Source organism: Magnolia sinica, chromosome 18, assembly GCF_029962835.1.
Source record: "Magnolia sinica isolate HGM2019 chromosome 18, MsV1, whole genome shotgun sequence".
Taxonomy (NCBI): domain Eukaryota; kingdom Viridiplantae; phylum Streptophyta; class Magnoliopsida; order Magnoliales; family Magnoliaceae; genus Magnolia; species Magnolia sinica.
The window spans coordinates 815,361-843,167 of record NC_080590.1 but is presented as its reverse complement, the minus strand read 5'-3'; the positions used below and the strand labels follow the sequence as shown (position 1 = coordinate 843,167).

The window sequence follows — 27,807 nt, the reverse complement described above, 5'->3', positions numbered from 1 at the left end:
CTGTTAATGCGTGTGATCTTTAGGAATACTTTTAAATCGGACATGCATATTCGTCAATCTCATGATTGGATTTTCTGTCCACTTTTGAGTTGTGTCATACTGAAAGTGATAAAATTTAAAAGAGTGTCTGGCCGTTCATGATAAGATGCTATCCATGGCTCTTTAGTGCTACCCACCTCTTCACTTATCAATTATCAGGTGACATGAAAGAATTCTAATTTACCACTAACAGCTATTAATTTAAGAATTTGAGAACATGAATCATGAAAACGCCTAGCCATTTGAAGCTTACCTGTAATTGGGATCCCAATCTCCAGGATCAGGTGGTGATGAACTGCATTCAGGCTTATCATAAGGTTCTGATGAAGGAGAGAGACCTATTTGAGAACCGAGCGTAAATGATGGCGGAATATTCTGAACAGGAGCCGAAGACAGCCCTGAAGAGGGTCCATTACCACACCTTTGCTGCCTCCAACTTGAAGGATTACTGGCCAACTGCACACCACGAAAAGAACCAACATGTCCTCTGGAGTTCCCCTCAGGATGACTACAGCTGATGCCATCAGCTTGATGCCCCGGCCAGTGTTGAGATGATGGATTCTCCTGAGGTTGCATGCACAAAGATCCAGGATACCCCAGACTTCTTCTTCTGTTATACTGACCAACTGCAGCCACTTTTCCCAAAGGTGATCCATGAACAGTGCCTCTTGCTGGAGATGATGGACCATACTTTCCAGGTGACCCAGCTGATACCTGCATTTGGGAGCTTGGAGGAGTAAATTGTGAGGGACTAGCTCCCAGAGACATTGTCCCAGGACTTCCCATGGATGGACTTGCACCAAATCCATTTCCATGTGGGAGTTGAGAAGTTCGCCGTCTAGCATCTGGACTAGATCCAAGGATTGACCCTCCACCCTGTGTCTGCAGGTTCAATCCAGATGGTCCTACAGATGAATAATACATATACAAACTATTACTATCCCCATAGCTTCCATAACTGCCACCAAGACCGGCACTCTCGTTGTAGCTGCCATAGCTTCCCAAGCTGCCATAGCTGCTGGCCTGAGAGAAAGGAGCCACCTGAAAATGACTGCTACTCTGAGGACATTTGTTCACTCTTGCAACCTACAATACCAGGACAGATTTTGACACACATGCACAAACAAACAGATACAGTGCTGCAAATTAAAGTTGCTAAAAAAGTTTATGTTGTGGTTATGGTATCAGAACACTCAGCCAAAAATATATTTTTATGTAGACAAAATAATATTGGCAATAACACTTAAGTTATGGCCCTTGATAGAGTGTAATGGTGGAACATGATTCATGTAGCCAACCCCAATTAATCGGGATAAGGGTTGGATAACAACGCGATGAGACAAATAATACGGACAATAATAACCATAATTAAAACAGTTAAACCAAGGACTAAGAAATTTAATGGCAGCAGTTTATAAGGGGATGGGAAGAATACCTGAGGAGAGAGACCGGCAACAAACCAATGCCCAACACCTGGATTGTGGTCCACCATGACATTCTGGCTAACAGGCTAAAATACAAAGAGTTAGGTACAGTAACATATTTGCTCCACCAAAACTGGTAACCTTGAGAGAGTACGAGCTACCAGTGGGTAAAACCATAATTTTACTTGGCTCACCTGCAAAGATGGATGATATGGAAGATACATGCATGAGCTATCCCAGTAACAGCCACCATTCTTTGTTCTTTTTGGAACATTAAGTGCACAGGGTGGTGCACAAACTGGGTGCACCAGGAAAGCAAGGCATGTATCATTCCTACTCCAAGGAACTTGGACCAAAAACAAAGGAAGTGCAATAATAAAATATGCAATCCAAGCACATTAATCCGTTTCCCCTAGTAAAGGCTGGAAGCTCTTTCACTGAGGTTATTTCTCAGGTGAGCCAGGGAAATATGATAGCAAAGGCATGCTTCAAGATAATTGCAGGAATGATCAGGTCTTCTCCAGACTGTCAAAGTGATAGACTTGGTTGGGGTGGATAAAGCTCTTGCGGAGGGGCTTCACATCTTCTTGAATTCATATGGCAGCCGTATGTTAGATTGCTTCAGGATCTGGCTTTGAGATTAAACATGTCTTATTCCAACAATTCTAATGAAGCAAAGGGCAAGCATAGAGTTTGAAACTATCTGTATCTCCCTTCATATTAAGGGCTTTTCCCCTATTTGTAATCTCTATCTTGTTTCAATAAAAGTCTTGTCACACACATCAAAAAGTTACAAGCGCATCCTTTGTCTCATTGAGTGGTCCAAGACAAACTGGTAGAGCAAACATGTAGAACAACATAACAACATATACAGTGCATCATAAGGCTGACACTCAAATACATTATATGAGAATGCACTTACAATGCGAGGTGTCTCTGGGGCAGGTATATAAGGGCATGTAAAGGGTTCCCCAGTCACAAAAGGATGCCGCACAGCCTGAAAAAGAGAAATTGAACTATTGATTTCCACCAGTTAATTGATAGCTTATAACCGAAGTACACCAGAAGATGAGAATGACAATAATTAAGGCAAGTGCAAGAACCTGCAGAGGCGACCACCGCTTAACTGGATCAAGCTCAACAAGGCCCCTCAAGAAATCAAGCAGTGCTAAGCGGGTCAGTTTCTCTGTAACAAGACAGGACAGCCATCAACAACACTATTGACAACACAAATTACTACATTATCAGACAATCTTCTTCCAAACCAATGATGTTATGGGAAACACTATTGGCACCCACCCTAACTGCTAAATCACCCATCCTTTCTATTTTTGGCGGTACAATGGTACAAACTTTACACCAGTTTATCAACAGAAGGGGAAAGGAAGGGTGTATTGTAGTCTGGACGGGTTTAGAATTTTAGATAGTGGCTCCCTAACATTATTTTCTGTCTCAAACAAGACTAAAGCAGCTAACCTTTGGAGATCTCTTCTTCAGTCAAGTTTGTCCGATGGGGGTAAGTTGCAACAATTTCGTCTAGCTTATCACATTTGAAATACCATTTCCCTATTACTGGTTCTTTCGACTCCCTCTGCAGGGAAGGCAGCACCGAGTGAAAAATTTGAAAAAGAAAAACAAGAATGAGAAGAATAATCATATTGGCACATCATAAGCTTATCAAACATCTGAATGATGATGAAACTCACAACTTGATATTCCTCTTCAGTTAGTACTTGATAAGCACTTCCACCTCCATTGCAGGCTTCATCATCCTCAAAGTGGTGGATACTTGCAACGTGCTTAAAGAACTTATTTGTATTTTTTGCCAACCTCAATACATGATCAGGGGGTTGTTGTCTGCTCAACAGAAACATATAAACAAAGAGCAACTGTGATGCTTGAGAATGTACAATAGCAGGTTGATTAGTAAAAGAAAGAAATGAAAAAAGAAACAACCCCTTGAATCTCTTGCAGAGAGGAAAGTGAGAGAAATAATCTAGTGCTCTGAGAGCACTATTAAGTTCAAATGATCTTAAAAAGTTGCAACAGGACACTTGGACAGTCCAAAACATTGTTCTGGATTCTGGACGCATTACGTTGAGCAAGCATTTCATGGGCACAATACAAAATTACACTGAGCAGGAGATTTTAACCATCCGATCAACAGATTATGAAAGGGTAGGTTAAGTTCATTTATAAAAAAAAAATTAGTTCCAATCAACAATTTGAGCCATTTACTTGTTGGGGCTCATCATAGATGACACATGGTTCTAAAGAATCACTTTTCTCAAGAAAACATATGAATATAAAAGGCGGCCAACTTACAAATGAATTTGATTAACGGATCAGTGTGATTTTTGCATGGTAGCCCACAGAATGTGTTCAATCTAATGGATGGTAGAGATTGATTGGAATGTCCAAGGGTTATAAGTAACACGTGGAACAGCAAATCATTGATCTGACCATTCGCTCCATACTACTAGGGACACCGGACAGGCATGATGGGAAAAATCATGCCAATTGGATGATCTTAACCTTTTGAAGGAGGCCCCTTTTTTTGAGTCATTGGTGGGACTCAGAACCAGAATATCCCCAGTGGTAGGGCTGTCAACAGGCCAAGCTCAGGCTGGGCTGAGGTCTGTCCAAGACTGGCTCACAAAGCAAAAACTAGGCATGGGCCCGTGAAGGGCCAAAACAACACGCACCAGCCCAGACCTTTATGATCATGCACAGCTCCACTACGAGCCCGGCCCATGATGATTATCCATAACCCAAGCCCGATCCCTGCCACCCACTTTTGTGCAAAATCTTGGCTGTTCAGTGTGTGCCATCATGCATGATAAAAATGCCCTTGAAATCCTAAACGGCCAGGCTAGTCCAGCTAACATGCCCACCCTAGGGCATAATATTCTAGCCCAAAACCAAATTGAATAGCTGGGCCCGAAAGCCCGATAGAGACTGGCCCATTATAGCCCTACCTAGTGGGGATGTGTCTCCACCAACTCTCTTAAGGAGCTGGAGAGAGGATTCATATAGCTGACCCCAATTAGGTTGTATAAAGCTTAGATGATGAGGATGATGATGAGATCAGAACATTAGCATCATCAAAACCAGAGTGCTTGTGCTTCTTTTCAATCATACACAATCCATTGTGGGGCCTATTGCATAGATGCTACAATATGATTATTGGAACTATTCCATTTCTTGCTCAATTTTGTCTAATCATTTTTCATGCTATTGATCAAATGGTTAGGAACATCCAAGCAATATGAGTTTTGCATCATGGCTTGTCAATAGTGTTATGGAACAAATATGCAGTTTAAATAAAGATTGGATATCTTGGTTCTCCCTCGTGCCATTTAAAAGATATGGTGGTATTGCCGACGTCACTGTTGTGCTGCATTAGCATTCCCAGATATCATCATCACCATCACCATCACCATCCAAGCCTTATCCCAACTTAATTGTTTTTTTTTTTAAGCAACTTAATTGTGTCAGCTACAGAAACCCTGTTCTGACATTCCAACCATATGTCACATCAAGTCTTTTCTTACTACCTCCACAACACCTTCCCCCCTTGATCTTTTCGAGTCTTCAACTTGAACCAAGTCAATCCTTCTAACCGGCCCAGTTCTTGGTCTCTGTTGGGCATGACCAAACATCTAAGTCTACCTGCCCACATCTTATTATCTATTGAATGCATTCATTCCTAATTTCATCATCCCTTGTCTCGCCACTCGTCCATCTCAACATCCAAATTTCAGATACGATCATCCTTTAACTGCCCAACATTCTTTCCCATAAAGCATGGCTGGTCTTATAGCTATCCTAGAAAATTCCCCCTTCAGTTTAATTGGTATGCAGCAATCACATAAAACTCCAGAGGCACATCTCCACTTCTTCCATCCTGCTAGAATTCTATGAGCAACATCCTCCTCAATCTCTATACTCTCATGAATTATCGACCAAAGACATCAAGAATAACCATTTTGGGGTATTCTTGACAGCAATCTTAACTAATTCTTTATGTCCACTCTTATTGTTACTAAAATTGCACTCCATATCCTCTGCTTTAGTCCATAATTTTAAAACCTTTAGATTCTAAAGCATTCCCCCCATTTTTTTAGCTTTGTATTAAGACCCTCCCTCGTTACGTCAACCAAAACTATGTCATCTACAACCAACATACACCAAAAGACCTCTTCTTGTAAGTGCCTTGTTAATTCATCCATAACCAATGCAAAAACATAAAGACTCAATGCCAACCCCTGGTATAAGCCTACACTTGTTAGAAACTCACTTGTCTCTCCACTAGTGGTCCTCACATTGTTACAACCCTCGTACATATGCTTGATCATGTCAATATATCCCCCCTGAGATTCCTTTGTTTCTCAGCACCCACCATTCCCATTTATATCTGTATATGCATATAAGCATGTGTATACAAGCATACATATGTAATTATGTATACACACGGGTATGCACACACATATGGGTTCTTTTTGTGTGTATGTCCGTACATGCAAGTAAACCAGCACGTATGATTCGATAGACAATGTTTCTGGAGACCTATTGCTGCTACTGCTATTTCATAAATACTACTATTATCATTTGATAAATACTAGCAGAAGTTCAGTTTTTGCCTTTTTGGAAACTACTAGTTTTTTTTTTAACACCCAAAACAGAAGTTACTAGTATTTGCTACCGCTATTTCACAAATACTACTATTATCATTTTATAAATACTCACAGAATGTGAAGATTAATGGTTTTCTCATCAAACAACATAAATAAAATAATTGTGTAAGCAGGTAATTGTTTTTATTGCCATGCACGCCTTCTCTTCCCAGTTTTTATTGTCATGCATGCCTTTTGGCAATCATGTGTTCTCACTCTAATCAAAATTGCATCCACTCATCTAAACATTTGGCAATCAAGCATTCTCACTTTAGTCAACTTTTCAACACTGTAGAAGTTTGAGAAACAATGACATGTTCATGCAGGCGCACATGATATTTTGTGGGAAGTATCACCAATCATAAACTTCTTTTGTTTAAGGGAATCCTAATAGCGGACAACCGACAAGCGCACCAAAAGCTCCAGAGTTGATGAGGAAGGATTGGTTTATTGCTATATGTAGGCCCTCCCAGGCAAACACAAGCAAGATCTCCCCGCGGGCAACCCCCACTTCGCATGGGTCCCCGATTCGCACGGTCCCACAGTGGGCCCCACCTCGTGGCCATTCTGCATCTCACAGACCCCACTTCATGAGCCACCCCACCCCAGCATGGAGATACGGTGCATCCTTAAAATCACACCAAGATGCCTCAGCATCAATCCCTTTGCATGTCTACCACCAAAGGCACATGCTTACAAGAGTCAAGGCCAATCCCAAGGTGCAATCACCATGAACGTTCCTTAGCTCAATGATCAAATTGGTCCACTCACCATATGGGCTACAGGTGTACATCGAATATACATCATCTGCCAGCTGTTTCCAAATTGGCCAACTTTCTCATACACATAGGGCCACATGATGTGTGAAGAAGCCTGAGGTAATAGTGGTCCCAAAGGTGAGAAGATTTGTAGGCCAATGCTTGCTACTGTTTACCCAGAACCATGAAATGAACATGGGTAACAGAAAGCAAGAAACGCTGGTTTTGCAAGCAAAACAAGCTTCCCAGTAACCATACTCCATACCAAGAAACATCACCAGTTACTTCTACCACTTTTTCATGACCTCCAGTAAGTTCTCAGAATGGACAATCCACAGCAGATAAAACCTAAACAATAGAAATTGAGCTACTATTTTACAGATGTCAATCTGAAGTTTAGAAGACCTTATACGCAAAAGTGAAAGAACAAACATACCCAAGTATTCGTATCATTCGCCGCAGAAGATCAAATTCTGAAGCTCCTGGAAATAGTGGCAATCCTAAGAACAACTCAGCAACAATACACCCAAAAGACCACATATCGATAGCTGTAGTATATCTGAAAGATGGGTCAAGTACCAACAAACTAGGCATCCATATAGCATCATAACTAAATGTCAATTTCATAACAAATAGAGATCATAATTTTCTAAATTAATCATGCATTATGAGCGGAAACGCTGCCTAAATAAAGCCACAACTACAAAAAAAAATAAAAATGAATGCATGAATTATGCTGTAGACAAAAATGCTTCCATGCATCACTGTGAATATTGTTGTCATAGGGAATGGCAGAACAGGATACATGTAATCGACCACAATTAATTGGGTTAAGCCTTGGATGATGATGATGAGGGATAACTGATTTTGACGCTCTCATTGTTTTCATCCTATCTTGCATCAAACATCAAGCTCTAGGTAGGGGTGGCAATGGGCCGAGCTTGGATCATGGATAGGGTACCTATGCCCACCCATACCCATACCCATACCCATTAGGGTACCCATTTGTAATTTGAAATTAGAAAAAAAAAAAGAAAAAGAAAAAGAAAAAAAAAGAGTACAAGGTACCCATCATACCTATACGTACCACCACCACTATAAACTATTGTTGCTAATCAACAATTAGTCCATCACACCTTGCCAGAGTATCAAAATTTCTCTTCCACTTTCCAATGTCCTTTTTCAGTTTCTTTATTTGTGGGACAACAATGGTGTGTGTATGCATCCAACCCACACATCGACTAAGCCTCACCATGATGATGGGTTTCCCTAAGAATTAGGACCATCAATCATCAGGTCGGTCACGAAATACAAGAGAATTGGCAAGCCCAAAAACCTTCAAATTCACTTGGAGAACTTTAGGGGTCCTCAACTTTGCAGATCCACTTTCATAGTGAGGTGACCCTGTTGAACGGTTGGAAAGCATACATACTGCACTCACCAAGGTGGGCCCTTGCAGAGTGTTATAGAATAAGCTTATCCTGCAACTTTGTAGCGGAAGCATTATCCTTTTTATATATATATTTTTTATGAATTAAAAGGTGCTAATTGTTCTTACTAATTAAGGTGCTAATTGTTCTTACTAATTATAAATTAATTGGAACATTGGGAATACAATTCATACGTACGTACGTACATACATAACGTTTGGGTTCAGGCCAGTTTCGGATATGGGCATGGTTATACCAGCACCCGGCCCAATTATTACTCGGGTTCAAATTAATGCCCAAACCTGCACCAAAACCCATTTAGCTACATCCATGCTCAGGCCTGTGCCAGGCACATCGTTGGGTGCACCTGGCTAATTGCCACCCCTAGCACTTCCATTGAATAAAACACACACTCTTCAATAGGATTTTTTTAAATATCATTTAAAAGGATACGGATACCCAAGAAGAACTTCCGGAGACCTGTAGTAACGGCTCTACAGCAGAAAGAGAAGAACAGATGTCAAGAGAGCACCAAAAAACTGGGAAAAATAAAAAAAATAAAAAACATGCAAGAGGTGCAAACCTGAATGTAGGAGTAAACTGTCCGATCCTCCATACATGCTGAACCAAAATCAATAATTTTGACTTCAGGTGGCCTCACACTGAAAAAGTCCATTACACTACATGTAAATTTCAAACACACAAATCTTACATGATTTGCAATGTCAAGTGATCAGAACAAGTCACAGACCTCGTAGATAGAAGAATATTTTCAGGCTTCAGATCACAATGTATGATACCAGCATCCTTCATCACAACCAGTGCATGCAAGATCTAACAAACCAAATAAATTAAAGCATGGTAATGGAAGACGGTCAGATGGCCAAACAAAGAGCCCAGCAGTATAAATGCAAATTGCAACTAAATTTTAACCAAAAGTGCTTGTTTTTCTGTTTTAAGGCAGTTTAACTATGAGGTAAGTTGCAAAGAACACCTGTTTGGAGAACAACTGGACAATGCTCAGAGACAACCCTCTAAATTGATTCATCTTGATAAGCTCATACCTAAAGGTTTATAAAAGAGGTTACTAGAATGCACAAAGAAATACATAAAACAAGACACATCTTACTTTATATCAGCTAGATAGATCTGAATTCTGAAGTAAGAAAGAATTATTAGGGTAACTTACAAATTTGAACCAAGCATTTCAAACGAAATGCACAGATGACGTTGATATACAAAATAGTCCAGGATACGAACAATGTGATGCTTATCTTCAGGATCAAACTTCTGATTTAGCTGCACGGAAGTGAAGAGGGTTTAGCCAAATACCTCCGGTATAAACTTACCAAAGCTGAGAGAGATATTTCAGTTACCGTTGTCAAAATAGAGACTTCAACAAGTGCCTGTTGATAGTATGCTGGCTGGTTTTTGATGATCTTAACAGCAACATAACTATTAGTTTCTGAAACCCAGCATTTTGCAACTTGCCCAAACGTACCTTGACCAAGAATATCTTTGACAACATACCTGAAATACGGGACAACACAATAAAGGTCAACCCCTTTGGCTAGGATGGCTAGCTCCTGAGGTTGACACATAATATAGGAAGGTTTTCACTACTGCAAACACTTCTTTTTATAATTCACGAGAACTTTCTTTTTCATATGAATTCACAAGAACATTTATATTTAGCAAGAACTTTATGAAGATTGAGAGAGAGAGAGAGAGAGAGAGAGAGAGAGAGAGAGGAACAATAAAGAACATCATTCAACAATCGGAGTCAAATGTCCTAGTACGAAGGTGAGTACGACAAATTCCCTCTTCATCAATATTCTTTTTAGCTCGCCTCCTGCAAACTGCCAACTTAACCCACCAGGATGAAACCAAATTGATGATGGATTATGTGGTCCATTTAGGAATTAAATTAAACAAATACAATCCACATCAATTGCATTTTTAAAGACAATAAGAAAACCCATGAAGTAGCAAATGGTAAGAAAACCCATGAAGTAGCTCTTGAGTTTGAATTTTTTAAAGACACCAATTTAGATCTACAACCAGAAACACCAGGAAAGGGACACGCATAAAGGCCAGCGCTTCGCAACTCCTTGCACTCCACTTGTATCTTATGGTGAATTAAGAAAACCACCATTAGACAAATTCTTGGTAAAGTTCCCATGTCAAGATGGGTTCAAGTTCTAAAACTGTGGACAACAAGGATCCATCCGAATCATCCACCAGCGTTCATCTAACCAGGATCCTTAACAAAACCAAGGTATTCATAGAGCTTCATCTCCCCCCCTCCCTCTTTTTTTTTTTTTTTTTAAAAAAAAAAAAAAAAAAAAAAAAGATAACTAGAATTTTATTAAAAACAAAACCAAAACAAACTACAAACAAACTGCGCCAAGCCACCGAGATAGCGGTCCAGTTACAACCCAAGAAAGAGAAGATTACAATCCTTAAGTTTATCGATAATGGAGGCCCACTTGATAATTAACAGCCTCGCCCTTTGGGGAATATTCTCCGCCAATTTGCTCTCATTATGAACTCATCTACCATTTCTTCCTTCCCACATGGACCACCATACAGCGAGTAAGGACATTCTCCATAACAGTGTCCTTTGTTTACCCAAATTCACTCCATGTCAAGCTTTTAAGAGATCGCCCATTGTCAAAGGAAAAGACCACAAAACTCTAAATCGGAACAAAATATTGACCCAAATCAGATTAATGAACCGACAATGAACAAATATGTGATCCACTGTTTCCTCATTTTCCATACAGCAAAGGCAAATATTTGGAATAATCATCATCGCCCTCTTTGAAAGGTTATCCACTGTCAATAACTTTTTGCCTATTAACCAACCAAATGCCGGGATATTGGGGGAACCTCATAATGCCAAACATGCTCTGTCAGCGCCTCTCTAGAAGCAGGATCCTTAATAAGAAAAGCATAGAAGGACCAAACTGAGAAAACACTCGACTTGTCAAGTCTCCAAAGCATGCTATCCGAGGATGAAGGATTCGGGCGACAAAGATGAATACAGTTCAAGAGAGCTACAAATTCCTCTACCACCTCATCCCAAAGGTATCTTCTACATGGTGGTTCCCAAAATACCTCACTCCCAACTAGGAAGAAACACTTGGGAATAACAATGGATGGATTCAGATCAAGGCAAAATATCCACGGGAATTCAACTTTCAGCAGAGCTTCTCCCACCCAAATGTCTTCCCAAAAATGAATTCCCTCACCATTCCCAAGAGAAGTCAACTCCTTCCAAAAACACCGACTTTACAGATATCACACCTTTCCATAAAGTTGACAATCTATAAATGGAGGAGTCTCTAGTCCACCACCCTTCCTCCGAACATCCATACTTGCTTTTGATAATCTTATTCCAAGGCACCCCATCCTTGTTCCCAAGCCTCCAAAACCACTTACCTAGCAACGCCAAATTCATATTTTTAAGGTCTTTTATGCCAATCCCATTGTCTCGGAAAGGCTTACAAACCTCATTACAACCAACGAGGTGAAATTTCTCTGTCTTGCATCACATGCCATAGGAAGTCACGTCGCAACTACTCAAGCCTTGACAAAACTAGACATTTAAAAACTGACATGAAGTGTGGTAGATTCAAAAGGGCTGCCTTGATAAGAGTGATGCGACCACAAAGAGAGACAAACCTACTCTTCCATCTAGTTAAGTACATCTCGAACCTATCAATCACTTTATCCCACATATATTTTGGATGCTTACCTATACAAAGAGGAAGGCCCACAAAAGAGGTCGGAAGCACTCATGACGCACATCAAAGGACTCAACAAACTCCTTTAACTCCTCCTACTCCATATGCACCCCGAGCATCCTTCCCAACTAAACAAGCAAACATCCAAAAAATCCTCAACCCTTTGAGTTGCCGAAATATTGGCAACTGAATTTTTATTTCAAAACCACCCAAGTGTGGTCCTATCATGTTGCAATGCAGGATTCCTTTTCCATCTCTTCCACTCCCTTTTCATCCTCCCTTGCTCTAAAAAACTCACTTTTTTATAGGTTCACTTTCAGGCCCATTGTCACATCAAAACACCTCAGAATGCGGCAAACTAAAAACCCATTCCCTTTTCACACGATGGAAAACTGGCTTATCTTACTATTCAAAGAAGAAGAAGAAGAAGAAAAGCTTATAATCCACGAATTGCAAGGGAAACTCCTAGACCTCATTGAGCCACTCTAAAACCTTCAACCAACCCTTCTTCCTTGGTCCTTACCCAAATGTTACCATGGGCTTTGGCTATCACAACAAACAGATTTGGAGTAAGAGAAGCCCCTCCCTTCCTGATCCTTTAAAGAATCATTTTGGGGAACCATATAAGAGCACTAAGTATCATGGTGACCCAACACATTCTATCATCCACTCTCTCCAACAGACCCCAAAGCCTATTCTTCAGAGCAAGTAATTGAGAAATTCCCAATTCACCTTGTCATACACTTCTCCATGTCAACTTAGCATACCAATTTCCAACTTCCCCATTACACGCCTGGAATCTTTACATTCATGAGCCGTTGATGCCTCATCCAAAATATCGCCCCTTGAGAACATGGTTTCGTTTGATAAAACTCAGTATCGCCTGAGTCATATTAGTTTTGGCAGCTCCGAGATGGGTCACCCCCACTACATGGACTCCACCTGACTTGGGATGAGTTGCACCGAGTCTGCTCAGTTTTGTTCAAATTAGGGCAAGCACGTGTCGACGATTCTGACACACCTACGTCAACTAAAAAATGTGTGTGTCCACACACAGTGGAGGTTCCATTTTGATTTTTTATGGGCCCACTTGGTTTCCACTTTCAGAGGGCAATCAAAATGCTACCAGATCACTCCATCGTCAAGGAGTACACACCATGTAGATTCCCCTAGCACATGAATCAGGTTAGTCCACCAATGAGATGGCCCGCTGTTTATGTAACAGATACACATTGTAGAAAGCTTCGTTGAATCTAAATCACTCACTATTATCTAGCAGAATGGCAAACCTGATATTTAGGTCAAAACATGATCAAGGTCAGTCCCACCACGTAGATGGCTTGGATACTGCACGTCTTCCATGCTAGAATACATGGTAGCATCTATTGGCATCCTTGTACACACATGTCAGCTTAGAAGCCTCAAAAAGAAAAAAGAAAAAAAAAATAGTGGGGGGGGGGGGGGGGGGGAGCAAGAGACTTTTCCCAACCTACCGTCTTTTCACTTTCCACCAAAAATGTCCACCAACTTCAAAGGGATAGGGGAGAGGAAGCTTCCTTAAGAGTTACCTCCTTCGAGCTACCTCCCTCATCCAATTCAAATGGCGCCATGCTGGTGACTCTTCATCCATGCACATGGCATCGTTGTACGACAATCCATACAAAGCAAATTGTTGACCCAACTATGAATGGTGCACAACAGGCAAAAAAATTGAATAAAGAAAATAATATTAACCATCTGAATTTTGCATTTTTTTGTTTTTTATTTTTTCATCGGCAATACGACTTATTCAAATACCGCATGAGAGAGAGCGAGAGAGTGGTTTTTTTTTTTTTTTTTTATAGGTAGAACTAGGCTTGAACCCGAGACCTCAATGTTGAAACATGGCATGTCTACTACCTCTAAGCTATAGGCTTGAACCTGAAAAAGAGATGCTTTTCATGCAACTATACTCCAACCATGATTTTCCTACACTTCCATAACAAATTTTTATCCGAGTCTCCTTCCTTATCCATATGCTTACTATTGTACTCCATGCTTCCCATTCTCTCTTTCAATAATATCGGTATTGGCAGTCAGCGATACGAAACCCTCCATAAATACTGAAAAATTGCCAAACTTCCATTTATTGTGCGATATATCACAAAATATCGTGAGATATTGCCGATATATCGCACGATAATGCCAGATATTGCAGATTTTCCGGCGACATCTCATCCGCGTCCCATCCAGAAATTCCAAAAATATAGAAAAAAAAATCTCTTATCTGTTCAATCTGCCTAAGAGAGTAGCTTTTGACTAGATTTGGGTGAAATCCGGAGAAATAATCGCCGAGATCCGGAGAAATCGTCGATTTGGGAGAGACTTTAGGGTTCCGGAATGCCGGAACCCTCTCTGCGTAAAAAAAAAGGGCGTCCGGGCCCTTTTTAATGGAATTTGGGTTGGCTGGTGTACCGCACACCACCAAGCTGACTGGTGTGTTGACGTCACCAAGGTTTGTGGGTCCCATCATAAGGCATGCGTTATATCCAGACTGTTCGTCCATTTGTCAAGCTCGTCGTAAGGTTTAAGCCGAAAAATAAGACAGATTCAAATATCAAGTGGACCACACTGCAAATAGCAGTGGGAGATTGAACGTCTATCATTGAAACCCTTTGGAGGTCACAGAAGTTTTGGACCAATATGATATTTGTTTTTCCTCTTCATCCAGGTCTATGTGACCTCATGAACAGATTGGATGGAAAATAAATGTTATGGAGGGCCCTACGAATGTTTTAACAATGAGATTCGTTGTCCCACTGCTATTTGTGGTGTGGTCCACTTGAGCTTTGGATATGACTCATTTTTGGGCTCATAATCTAAAATGATCTCTCTGAATGATTGAACAGTGTGGATATAAATACATTATTTTGGGGCCCATATAACTTTGAACCGTTCGTACAACTCGAACTCTGGGAGTGGCGCTAGTATTGGGACGCAGATTTCCTGCGAAAGCCTTTTACTAGAATTTCCTGCGCAAGGATGCTGGGTGGGGCCCACCGAGATGTTTGTGAGAAATACACCCCGTCCATACGTTTTGCGGGCTCGTTTTAGGACGTGCGACAAAAAATGAGGTGTATCCAACATTCAAGTGGGCCACACGAGAGGAAAAGTGGGCATTCAATGAGCATCGTTGAAGCATTCTTATGGCCAAAAAAGTTTTGTATCAGGCTATCTTTTCGGTGTTTTCACTTCATCCCATTTGTAATGACCTTATAAACGGTTTGAATAGCATATAAACATCAAGGTGGAGCCCAAAAAGGTTTCAACGGTAGGAATTTCTTTCCCTAATTTTCCCTCTCGTGTGACCCACTTGAGTTTTGTATTCACCTCATTTTTGGTCGCACATCCTAAAATGAGCTCACAAAATGAATGAACGAAATGGATTTCTAACACATTATAGTGGGCCCACCCAGCATCCTTGCGCAGGAAGCCTTCCGTGGGAAATCAGCGTCCTTCGTCTTGCCAGTGTGGTGGGAAGCGGATTGCATATTACGGGACATTGAGTAAACTCTGCAAGGGGCACTGTAATTAATGCATTTTATCCACTCCGTCCATCTATTTTACTAGATAATTTTATAATTTTAGTTCAAAAAATGAAGCATATCCAAAGCTCAAGTGGACCACACGACAGAAAACAGTGTGAATTAAACGAAAAATCCTTGGGGGCAAAGAAGTTTTGGATCAAGCTAATATTTATTCTTTTCCTTCATCCATGCCTTTGTTATCTTATGAACAAGTTGGATGAAAAATAAACATCACTTTAGGCCCTAGGAAGGTTTCGACGGTAGAAATCAGTATTCTTACTGTTTCCTGCGGTATGGTCCATTTGAGCATTGGATACGTTTCAAATTTGTGCTCAACCCCTAAAATGAGCTGAACAAATGAATGGACGGCATGGATAAACCACATACATTTATGGTGGGCCCAACAAAGTTTACTCAATATGATAAGATCCAATGTGGTGGCGAGAGTAGATTAGGTTAGACCCAGCCTCACCCAAGAATGTACAACCCCTACCATGGGGCCCAACTTGATGTGTGTATTTTGTATTCATTCCATCTATCCGTTTTTTCATATCATCTTACAACATGATCCCAAGAATTAAGAAGATCCAATTATTAGGTGGACAATACTCAAGGAAACAATGGTGGTTGAACATGGTACCATTAAAAACTTCTTAGGGTGTACCTTGATTTTCCCTATATTTTATTAGGCACCTAATCTGTTGATAACTTCACATAAGTTTGAATGAAGAGAAAAAACAATTATAGGCTTGATCCAAACTTTTGTGGCCCACTAATGGTCAATCATCATTGTTTCCTATGGTATGGTCCACCTGATTATTGGATTTGCTTCATTTTTTGGATAATGTCCTAAAATGATATGAAAAAAATGGATGAACGGGGTGGATACTGAATATAGTTGTCTTAGTTCAATCGAACAACGCATAGTTGAGGACCCTATACAAAGGAAACCTATTATGTCCACTTCTTTTTTGAGATGTTATTATTTAAAAGTGTGTATTAGGGTCTTTTTTAATAATCCCTGAAGTTTCATTGAAAAATTCAACAAAATTTTCAATGTTTCCCCATGTTTCCCAAAAAGTGCGATAAATTATGCGATACAAAGGATATATCCCGTGCGATAACAAATACATATCTGTATCCCAAGGGTGCGATACATTGCATGCTACTGATATTTCGAACACTGACTAGGACAACCCAAAAAGGGTGAGGAAATGACACCGCACGGTTGAAGCTACCTTACCATGAAGGAAGAGATTCATTTTCTTTGCACATGATGCACATGTTAGGGATTGCAAGTGTCCTCTTCTTGAGATTGTCTAAGACTCTGAGGTTATGATTTTGTCTAACATAGCAATCCAAATGAATGTTTGAATCCTAAGCTGAATTGGAATACTATAAGCCTTCCAAACCTGGGATTCAACCATATCAAGATCAAAAATCCTCAGGAGGAAAGATATAGAAGTGAACTCACCATTCTTCATCCATTTCCAAATCCTCTTATCTTCCTCCAAAAGGTTGACATTCATGCAGCTTATTCAAGAGCCTTGTAAAGAACGATCTCTCCTCCTCAAGAAGATTTCTTCAGAAATTAACATTCCACACCACAAAGCCTCCCATGAAATCATGGTAATCAGATATTTTTGCCTCTTTATCAACAAATAGGGAGAAGAGGGGGAAAGCAACTGCCAAGAGATGATCATCTAGCCAGAAATCATGCTGGAAACTCACCCTATCGCCTTTACTAATGATATAATTTCCTTCACCTCGCATCTCTTTCAGAATGTGCTACAGTAGCATGCTGCAGTAACAAGATAGGGCATGATTGATATTTTTTTGTAATTGGGTGTTATTGAGAGATCTCTCTTGATTGTTCTCTCATATTTTAGAAGCCCATATTTGTTTAGTAGTTTAGAGATGCTAAAAGTTTGTTCCTCAGTAACACGATTATTTATTGTAAGTCTAGATTGACATTTACTAAGAATGATAGTTGAGGGCAAGGAGAAAACACTGTATACAACTCTCGAGACCACATGGTTTCATGAGTGATAAACCATTGGACGTTCCCTATGCTCAAGCAGTAGGTAACTTCATGGTTGCTAATGTGTTTGGGCTCGTTATATATTGATGTGCATTTTGTGATATTGATCATTGTTTTGTATATGTGATATTTGATCATACATTGTAGACGATGTATAGTCATGTGATGTAGCCTTGCTATAACTCACCATGTGGTCTATGGCAATCAATTTTCATTGATGTCATAATGGTGTTTTTTTTTTTTAAACGGTGTTATAATAATGTTACGGGTGGTGTTATCATAATGGGTAAAACTACAGTTTAGTGTGACTATGTGAGCAAACCTTATGACACATTAAGTGAAATAAGCCCTATTGGTCAAGTGAGAGATGTTGGCACGTGTGGTCACATGGGCAAAGGGGCCAATACCCTCCTTTTGACTAAGTGTTATCCCATTTTCTTTTCTACGTAGGCTTATCCAATTTTAACCCGTTAAGAAATTGAACACCAAATAAGGGCAGTTGCAGGATCCTTCTAACTGGGGGATGCTCCCACTTCAGAATCTCGCTCCTGCTTCCTACCTATTTATACTTGTTCACATTTTGAATTGAAAGAGATGCTTCCCTACTCTTGCACCTGAATTTTTTGTTACTTTGCTTCACGCTATATGCAACCATAGGGAAATTTCTCCCATATTGCACTTGAAAATCCAAAAGGTTTTTTTCTATATATGTGGGCCATGACAGTCCTCCTAATGGTACTTCCTTGAGAGAGAGAGAGAGAGAGAGAGAGAGAGAGAGAGAGAGAGTGTCCTTAGGGTGTGGGATGAACTTAGTAAACCACATTTTACTCATTTGTAGAGAAAGCCCGTGCACCTTTAGACAATCACCGGCCCCAAGGTAATAGCTCTCCCTATCTCCAGTGGTTTGTTAAATACTCATTGTGCAATATAAGTTTTACTTTGATATTGACGCACCGAAGTTCTTTTTCTTGAATTGAAGCCACAACAAAGATAACGTCCGACAAAAATCAAAGCTCATTTGGCCCTTGTAATTCATGTCCTAATCAAAGCACCAAAAATGACCCAAATTAGTTGTGATTTTCACAGGATGGTGATATTTTTATGCTCACCCAATCCACTCTACTGTAGAATCTCCAATGGGTCAATTAAAAGAAAATTCCCAACAACACCCTTCCAATTGTCGGCATCACTAGGTTATATCATAGGTGAGATCGAAATAGAAGATAATGGGTTTTCTATGGACGATTTGCGAAGAAGGTAACTTTATTAAATTTTAGAAAAAAAAAAGAAGGTTACTTTACCTCTTTTTTTTCGCTTTAGTTTGGTGCTCATTGAGTGTATTAAATATTCTACACCTTGACTTTGAAGCCCACTCCCATTAGATCCAAGCCCAAGAGCAAGCATGCTCACACCAGGCCCAAGCTTGGTTATACTAGTCATGCTAGGAGTACTTTGATACCAAAGTGTACTACTCTTTTCCATCGACGATGAGTTCTCTATAACCCTTGCAACGACAATGGCTCCACAACACTTACTAGAGGATGGATTTCCAACACTGCCAATAGCTAAGAGGATGAAAGAAGCTAGGGGTGGCAATGGGTTGAATCGACCCATGGGTCAATTGGCTCAACCAGCCAGGTTGAGGCCAAGTCAAGTTAGGTTACAAGTCAGGCTCGGACCAAAAAAGTAGCCCCATTTAGATTAATGGGTCAAGCTCGAGTTTGGGCCAACCCAACCAGACCCGCTCATATATTGAATCAATCATCATCATTTAAGCTTTATCCCAATTAATTGGGGTCACCTACATGAATCATGTTCTGCAATCCCGCTCTAATTAAGGGCCAGACCTTCAGTTAAACTATAGGTCATCAAGTCTTTTCTTACAACTTCCATCCACACCCTGAGGATTGCCATATCCCACCGTATAAAGGGTTTTTCAGATTTCCACGTGCAATACGGGAGAAATTGCCGTCCTCATTTAGGGCCTATTTTTGGTTTTCCAATTAAAATGGTAATTGGTTGGAGATGGGTAATGACTGCCCATTTAAGAAAAAGTGTCACAAAAGGAATGACTTAGATGGGCATGAACCATCCTCTATTAGATTGCTTGGCCAACCTTAACTCATCTAGGCACATTCAATCAGTTGTCACCCATTTTCATTGCATGATATGACCCTTAATCAATAGCTTGTTACCCTTGAATGCGGACAGTTGTCCATAATTCTTTGGCAACCTGAACCATCCACAAATGTCAAAGCCCCTCTGTAGCTCACTAAGTCCTTAAAGGATGTACTCAAAAATTCAACATTGCATCTTCATATGGCAAAACCATTTTATTAACCACAAATATGGCTGACATATTTTGCATTTGCAAATCGAAAGATGATAGTGATTGGTGATATTTTTGCTCGAGTGTCTTCACCAAGTAACTTAAGATGAAAAGTCATAACAACCACAGCAAATAACAATCTAGACTAGAAATACTAAGTTTTCAATTAATCCTCGTTTTTCTCAAAGAACAGATTTTTGGATGCAGAGTATCGTAGGCATAGGAGGATAGAATATTTACAGATTCCCTTTTTTTTTTTTAATTGCAAGAATATTTGCAGATTTCAAGATCGACAAAATGATAACCAATAGGACAAAGAGCCAAACCTTTGCTGTGAGCCTAAATTGACCAAGGCAAAGTTCACATGCAAAATGAGATCTGAGTTTTCATTATCATAGCCTTCATTCAGCACTCCGACATATGGGCTTGTAAGGAAACGTTTTGGATTCAAGTCTTCAGAATACTTGAATGCCGGGTTACATATTTGGTATGTCTCAACTATGCCCTTGGTTAGTCTTGCAACCAGCTGCACATACAAATAAAAATTCCAGGCTGAATTTCTTTTCAATTTAAAACAAAATTCAAGGTTATAGAGCACATCCCAATCACTTTAAGAGAAGGTCCAAGCATGAGAAAAACAAGAGTGCAATTTTAAGATGAGCTGATGCAGTGTCCACCAATCCAGAACAGCCACCCCATTTCAAAGAAATAAACTGATAGAAATTTCATTGCATTATGCTACTAACAATATATCTAAAAAGAAGGTCAAAAAAAAAAAAAAAAACCAACAGGGAACTCCCTTCCAAATAACTTACATGAATTAGTGTAATGCTACTAACAATATATCTAAAAAGAAGGTCAATTTTTTTTTATTAGCATAATTGATATTTAGCAGGAAGGTCATCCCTCGTTCAATAGGCTAAATGGCTACCAAGTGATCTTAGCTACCCACAAGATCCTTAGCTAAGATTCTTTTAAAGGCAATTATTAAATTTTACTGAGAAAGAAAGAGAAATGAAAGGTGGACAGGGTGGTGGATATTTATCAAGTTATGGTCCCTAGGTAACAATGTGTTGGAGATTTTTACCATGCTCTATTACGACCAGTGTTTGAAATATCGGTATCGGGTTACACATCGCATCCTTGGTATACAAATACGTATCGGTTATCGCACGGGATATATCATTTGTATCGGGTAATTTATCACACTTTTTGAGAAACATGGGGAAACATTGGAAAAATCGTTGAATTTTTCAATGAAACTTCAGGGATTGTTAAAAAAGACCTTAACATACCTTTAAATCATACCATCTCAAAAAAGAAGCGTATGTAATAGGTTTCATTTGTATAGGGTCCTAAGCTATGCGTTGTCTGATTAAACTAATGCAACTATATTCAAATTGAATGCATAACATTTAGAGTGTATGTGATGATCATTTCATCAAACACTTCTAAATACTTCGAAATTAGTCTCGATTGATAGCTAGTTGAAGGAAAATTTCAATATATATATATATATTAAAAAATAATTTTTATTTTCCGCAAATTGGCAAGGACTTAACAAATCAGTAGATCATCCCTCATACATTCTTGATTTCATGTTTGGAGTGCAACATTGCAAGCAATTTGGGAGAAATTGGGAAAATTTTGAATTTTCCCAAATCAAACGACATACACTCAAATTTCAAAATTAAAGTGTATGTGATGATCATTTCATCAAATACTCCTAAATACTTCGAAATTAGTCTCAATTGACAACTGGTTGAAGGAAACTTTCAAAAAAAAATAAAAAAAAATGGAGAACATGAAGAACCAATGGATATCAAAATCAAAGCTCTAATTCCATGATTTTTCAAGCAAAACGTGAAGAACCAATGGATTTGCAACCATTTGCCACTGATTTAACATAAGTTCAACAAAATAAAAATAAAAAACGGGATTGGAAATTGAAAATGCTAATTGGATTGAACATGTGGGATATATCGCCACTACTTGTGCGTTTCATATCACACAAGTGGGATACAAGATATATCGTAGGATATATCGGCCAATATCGTCGATATTTAAAACATTGATTATGGCAATAACATGGACATCTATCCCAAGTAATGTTGTCAAAACCCTTATCATACGCAAATCATAATAGGGTATACATATTATGTAATACATGACATGATAATGGCTATTGAGAACCTATGTAAGGTATACATATCATGATCACAGTTGTCAAAATCATATATTTTACGATTTAAGATTTAAGTCGAATCTTAGGCATGACGATTTACAGATCCATGTCGTGTCAAATCCTAAGCAAAGGCGTGTCAAATCTTAGTGATCATTACCGAAATACATATATGTCAGCATGACTGCAAACATCTAGAAAAGCATTCTAGACAAGTCATAGATTAATTTAATCTCTCAAACACTTGTATAAAAAAATCATAAGGAAACCCTCAATTTAAGGTTGAAGAGAGGATCCGTCATTTAATATCTCATAAAGAATAAAAGAAATATTTGACCTGTTTTAAAAGATTCTTAAAGCCATCACCAATTTAAAAACATAAACATAAAGCCAAATAAAATTCAAAAAAGAAGAGAACAAGTATAATTAATTTGAATAGTCAATCGTAGGATTTAAATCACAGAATCATAGGATTCATCTAAAAAAGGGATTCAAGGTGGGATTCAAATTGTTTTGCCTAAGATTCGACTTAGATCATAAACTGTAGGATTTCGACACTATGCTCTCAACATACAAGGAACCATCGAGACAATGGTTTCCCGTACACGAGCCCCAATGTGAACCAAGCAGTAGCCATGGATGTGGACAAAGTGGTATATGTATGCAGAAGATTTTATTCTTTTTGTTCTAAGTGCTTGTTTATAGTAAAATAGTCTAGGATCGTGCAGGACTAGTTGACACAGTAGACGATGTGGAAATTGGTACTTGGAGGGGGGTCCAGGGCCATAGGGACCATTCTAAAACAAAATGATCTTACCACAAAGTGGAGGGATCTCTAGTAATGGAGGTGTTGATGTTTGAGCAGTAAAATTACCAACAATAAAATGGCCCAAGCAATGAAATTCTAAACAACCAATCAGCTGAACAACAAAAATGGATCACACGAAAGATCATGCGGTGGCAAGGGCACTGAACAGCAAAGGCATTTAGTGACGACAGGATTCTCTTTTGCGATGCATCTGAAGAAAAGGTCAACAATTTGAGAAAAATCATCACATATTTTGACGCAGGTTCAGGTTTAAAGGTGAATTTAGCTCAAGCAAGCTTCTTGGGGTTGGTCTTTCAAATGATAGATGCTCAACCTCGTTCTAGTTTTCGGATGTATGGCGGCATCATTTCCCTCCTCATGCCTCGATCTCCCACTATGCATGGGAAAGCCGGCAAAACACTCATGGGCTAAAGTAATAAAAAGAGTCGAAAGGAAGCTCCCAAATCGGAAAAGTAGACACCTCTTTATGGGAGGAAGATTGACATTAATCAAGAGGTGATGTAGAATCTACCGCTCTATTTTATGTTACTTTTCCATTGCCCAAATCGGTGGTAGACAAGATGGAAAAACTTCGAAGGGATTTCCTATGTCAAGGAGCATCCGACGAGCATAAATTCCATTTGATGAAATGGGGTGATGTATGCAAACGTCGGGATGGAGAAGCTGCCGGCCTAAGGTCCTTGGAAGCGACAAAAGAAGCTCTTCTTGGTAAATGGTTATGGAGGTTTAGTTTGAAGGTCGATACCTATGGAAAGCTACCGTTGGGAGGAAACATGGGCTTTAAGTAGGGGAATGGTGGGACCCGGGATTCATCACTATACAAAGCTTCATATCCATGAAAATTTGTGGCTTGGCTAAAAAGCAAATTTTTGGTAGGGGTGGCTTTCTAATTTGGAATTGGCAAAAGGATTCGTTTTTGGAAGGACATCTGGCTAGTTAATAAATCGTTGAGTGTGTTTTTCCGCGGTTGGCGCAAATCTCCCCTTCAAAAGAGATTCTAGTTGCACAATGCTTCTCGACAATAGGAGATGAATATGTGCCCCGTCATGTCATAGGAACCTCTTAGATGAAGAAACTGAAGATCTCAATCTCTTAAGGTTAGTTAGGCAAAGCCCACAGTTAGGGTCAATGATGCCATGATCTGATTTAAGGAGAACTTTGGCCAATCCTCTGCAAAATCCTTATTCAAATTATCAACGGTTCCTCTTCAAAAAGCTCACCTCACCGAACCATCCACGTTTGGCATTATGGGAACAAGTGTTGTTTTAGAAAAGTGGTCATGTTTTGGTTTGTTTCAATAGGGCTAAACACTTCGTTTAGTGGTGGGCTCTCTCTGTAAATGTTGTAGACCTTAGTTTTTCCTTTCTAAATCTCTGGCCTGTTTTGAAATCTTTTGTATACAGTATCGCTAGATTAATAAATGATTGCCTTTCAAAAAAAAAAAGGTAGAAGCATTAACAATAGAAAAGCTTCAACAATTATCACCATCAAAGAATGCGTTCTTTGTAGACGCTGAAAAATCCATGTCATGCATAGAGTTCGAGGAAGATTGAGCTTGTTGTGGACGTATGATGATATGGAGAAATCTTAACATGAACCATGCTTGAGACTCCAATGATATGGTTGCACAAGTTAATTACTTACTGGCTTGGATGTTATCTCTTGGGAGTGAATGAGAAGATTCCACCTGTCCACCTTTAAATGGACATAATGTGTAGCTTGTTAAAGATTAATAAATGCAATGTGGCCACTTGATAAATTTTGATTGGTAAATTAGGACTCGAGTCTCCTATAAGGAGGGGTGAGATTAGTAATGTTAAGTTAATCACCATTATCATCTATGCCTTACCCCAACTGATTCGAGTCTGGTACATGAATCATTCCGCCATTCCACTATATCCAAGATATGGTGCTAAGATAATGATGTAGAAATTCCACTTGCATCAGCTTTGAGAGAGGAAAAAAGAAAAAGAAAAACAATATTCTATATCCACTTTGTGCATTCCATCTCTCAAATCTCTTTCCACCGATGCAGCCTCTTCAGTCGACATTCTAGGAACACGACTTCATATGCATGGCATGCACATAGCTCTCCATGAGGGTCTCTAACCTAATTCCTAAAAGTACAGTCCATTCCCTATACTTCTTGTGCAACATCTAGGATATCGAATCAGGTTTCCATGACATTTAGCGCAAGGCCTTCGAATAACACTCCAGGAACTGAATCTGGAGGAAGGTGCCTAGACCCTACGGATATGCATCATCTTGTAAAGGCAGCTCAATTGCTCATATGAAAATAATGCTTAATGATGTTGTAGCTTAAATCCTTGGATTTTCTTTAGCTCTTCTGCTTGAGTATTTGACCTTAGTAGTAGTGGAGAATTTCTATCTCCATTATTATTGTAATATATTGTTGTACTTTCCGCCAAGTGATTTCCCTGATTTTCCAATATAAGGGGGCTCCATTGTCCTTTTGCTGGATTTGTTTTCATCTATTTAGTTTTTCAACTTTTTTTTGTTTTTTGTTTTTTTGAAGACACAGGGTGTCCCCACCTCCTTTTTTGAAGTGAGACTAATCCCTGCGAATACACGCAATCACGTCAACCTTTTTTCCTTGTTTGTTACACGAAAGGGGCATATGAATCATCAATCATCCATTCTTGCTGATTGAGTAGCCTTTTATGTTTCAACAAATTGATAATTAGAGAAAATAATGTCTCCTTTAACCACATCAGAGGTTCTGCATGGTACATTGACATCTAAGCACTAGCCAACAGCTTTTCTTTAGCTAGTTCCTGAGTAGTGAGATTACATGAACAGGTGATTTAAAGCATCTTGTCTTGGGCATCTGCATGTCTGATGATTGACTGAAGCATGGGCATTTGATTGAACTACCATGCTTCAATGAAGAACATAAGAGCCTTTACTTTGCAACAATTTATCGAATAAATAGCTCCCACTTCATTTTCATACTACTTTGTTTTAATTTGAAGCTTCCATGATTCTTACAAAATGAAATCTCCTGTATCAGATACAAAAATTATTAAAAATCATAGCTTCCATAAGCAAAACAACTCCATGATAATAATTTTAAAAATTTTAAAAAAAAAAAAAAACAGAATGTTTTTCCAAGTTCTTTTTTTCAAAACTCATTACCAAAGTGAAGTTTCTCACGTATTGTAGGTGTTTCGGTCAATCACATACGTTTAGTTAATAGAAATGACAACGGGACGGCTTGAGACGATCTTGACCAGCATACACAATGCTATTAGCCAAGCTTCCATAGTGGGTTTTACTTTAATTCCAACAAAAAACCTGAAATTTCACTGCCCTCGGTAGACTGTATTCTCTGTTCCAAAATAATTGAACTGTGGTGTGCCAAATTCCAAGTCAATCAATGCCATATCTAAAGACAATTGGATGAACAAACAATGTTTTGAAGAACTTACAGGTCTTTTTACGATGACCCGCAAAGAACTGGATCTCCGGGTTGTTCCAGTGGAAGAACACGGTGATGGAGGCAGCGATGAATACGGACGGAAAGCTCGGCAGCACGGATTCCATGATGGCTTGGAAAACCGGTGGCCAGCCGCCTCACGAGGAGGATGCTCGTCTTCTTTGCTGATACCAGCCTCGTCCATGACCCAACCCTCAAATCAAGCTCCGATCAATAAAGCGACCACCACCATTGAGGGAATCGGAACAGACGGCAGGAAAATAATCAAAGATTTACCTACGCTCGGATCAGTGGCGGATGCAATGCGGTTCCAGAAGATTCTAATCCCATTCTCGTTGGAAAATCCCCAACAGCATCCGATTTAGAAAATCCTGTCGACTGATATCGAATCCCCCGATCGCGACGGATAAGAAACCAGAAAATTCGCGATGGGAATCGACAGCAGACGGGAAATGGAAGGGAGAGGAAGACGACAGAGAGATAGGGAAAGAGTATTTTAGGGTTTTTGATGAAGGATGTGGGATGTTCGAGCGATGAATATGGACGGAATTAGGTCCGCGAAGGACTGTTTTTCCTCCGCCTCCGTCGCTCTAATTCTGACGATTTTAGGCAGCGGCCTGCCTGCAAAGCTCGTGTATTTATCTCAGCTATCTAACCATGGTCAGAATCTTGAGTTAGCTTGACCCTACCATAGTTATTCCTTTAATTAATTCGTGATTACTTACCTTTGGTAATGTGAATCAGGGAAGGAGAAGATTTGCTTAGCCGTACGTTTCAGCTTATCTCATCCGTCCTTTATATATATATATATATATATATATATATATATATATATACGGAAACGGATTGGCTACTCCCCCTGACACCAGCCAATGGCTGATGGTCGGTGCTCTGTGGGCCCCACCATGATGTATGTGTTTCATCCATGCTGTCCATCTATTTTTACAGATCATTTTACAGTACGAGACCAAAATTGAGGTATATCCCAATCTCAAGTGGACCACATTATAGGAAACAGTGTTGAATGAGTGTCGACCATTAAAAAATTTTTGGGGACCATAAAAGCTTTGGATCAAGCTAATTTTTGTTTTTTCCCCTCATCTGGGCCTGTATGACCTAATTAACATATTGGATATCAAATAAACAGTACAAAGGGCCTTAGGAGGATTTTAATGATGGATATCCACTCACTATTGTTTTCATTTGGTATGGACGACGTGAGATTTATATCTCTAATTTTTGTTATCAAGACCTAAAATTAGGTTTAAAAATGAATGAACGGAATGGATGAAATACATACATCATGGTACGGCCCACAGACCACCGA

At 39.5% G+C, this 27,807-nt stretch overlaps 1 protein-coding gene across 7 annotated transcripts in view; it reads right to left on the bottom strand.

The window, feature by feature from the left end:
• LOC131232907 (dual specificity protein kinase YAK1 homolog) overlaps nucleotides 1-27,098 on the bottom strand; it is a 33,746-nt gene extending 6,648 nt beyond the window's left edge. For 4 of the 7 annotated variants that reach the window (XM_058229429.1, XM_058229431.1, XM_058229432.1 and 1 more), the window contains exons 1-15: nucleotides 26,473-27,097; nucleotides 20,339-20,538; nucleotides 9,704-9,857; nucleotides 9,517-9,626; nucleotides 9,322-9,391; nucleotides 9,079-9,161; nucleotides 8,911-8,989; nucleotides 8,781-8,821; nucleotides 7,334-7,456; nucleotides 3,170-3,320; nucleotides 2,940-3,054; nucleotides 2,567-2,649; nucleotides 2,386-2,460; nucleotides 1,475-1,549; nucleotides 293-1,125 (exon numbers count right to left, since the gene is read on the bottom strand). In XM_058229429.1, coding sequence (XP_058085412.1) covers nucleotides 293-1,125; nucleotides 1,475-1,549; nucleotides 2,386-2,460; nucleotides 2,567-2,649; nucleotides 2,940-3,054; nucleotides 3,170-3,320; nucleotides 7,334-7,456; nucleotides 8,781-8,821; nucleotides 8,911-8,989; nucleotides 9,079-9,161; nucleotides 9,322-9,391; nucleotides 9,517-9,626; nucleotides 9,704-9,857; nucleotides 20,339-20,538; nucleotides 26,473-26,664 — 2,384 coding nt within the window. In that variant the 5' untranslated portion in view covers nucleotides 26,665-27,097. Of the gene's footprint in view, nucleotides 1-292; nucleotides 1,126-1,474; nucleotides 1,550-2,385; nucleotides 2,461-2,566; nucleotides 2,650-2,939; nucleotides 3,055-3,169; nucleotides 3,321-7,333; nucleotides 7,457-8,780; nucleotides 8,822-8,910; nucleotides 8,990-9,078; nucleotides 9,162-9,321; nucleotides 9,392-9,516; nucleotides 9,627-9,703; nucleotides 9,858-20,338; nucleotides 20,539-26,472 lie in introns of all 7 variants that reach the window. The other 3 variants (XM_058229434.1, XM_058229435.1, XM_058229430.1) reach the window with 2 other exon arrangements.
• Nucleotides 27,099-27,807: the final 709 nt, after the last annotated feature.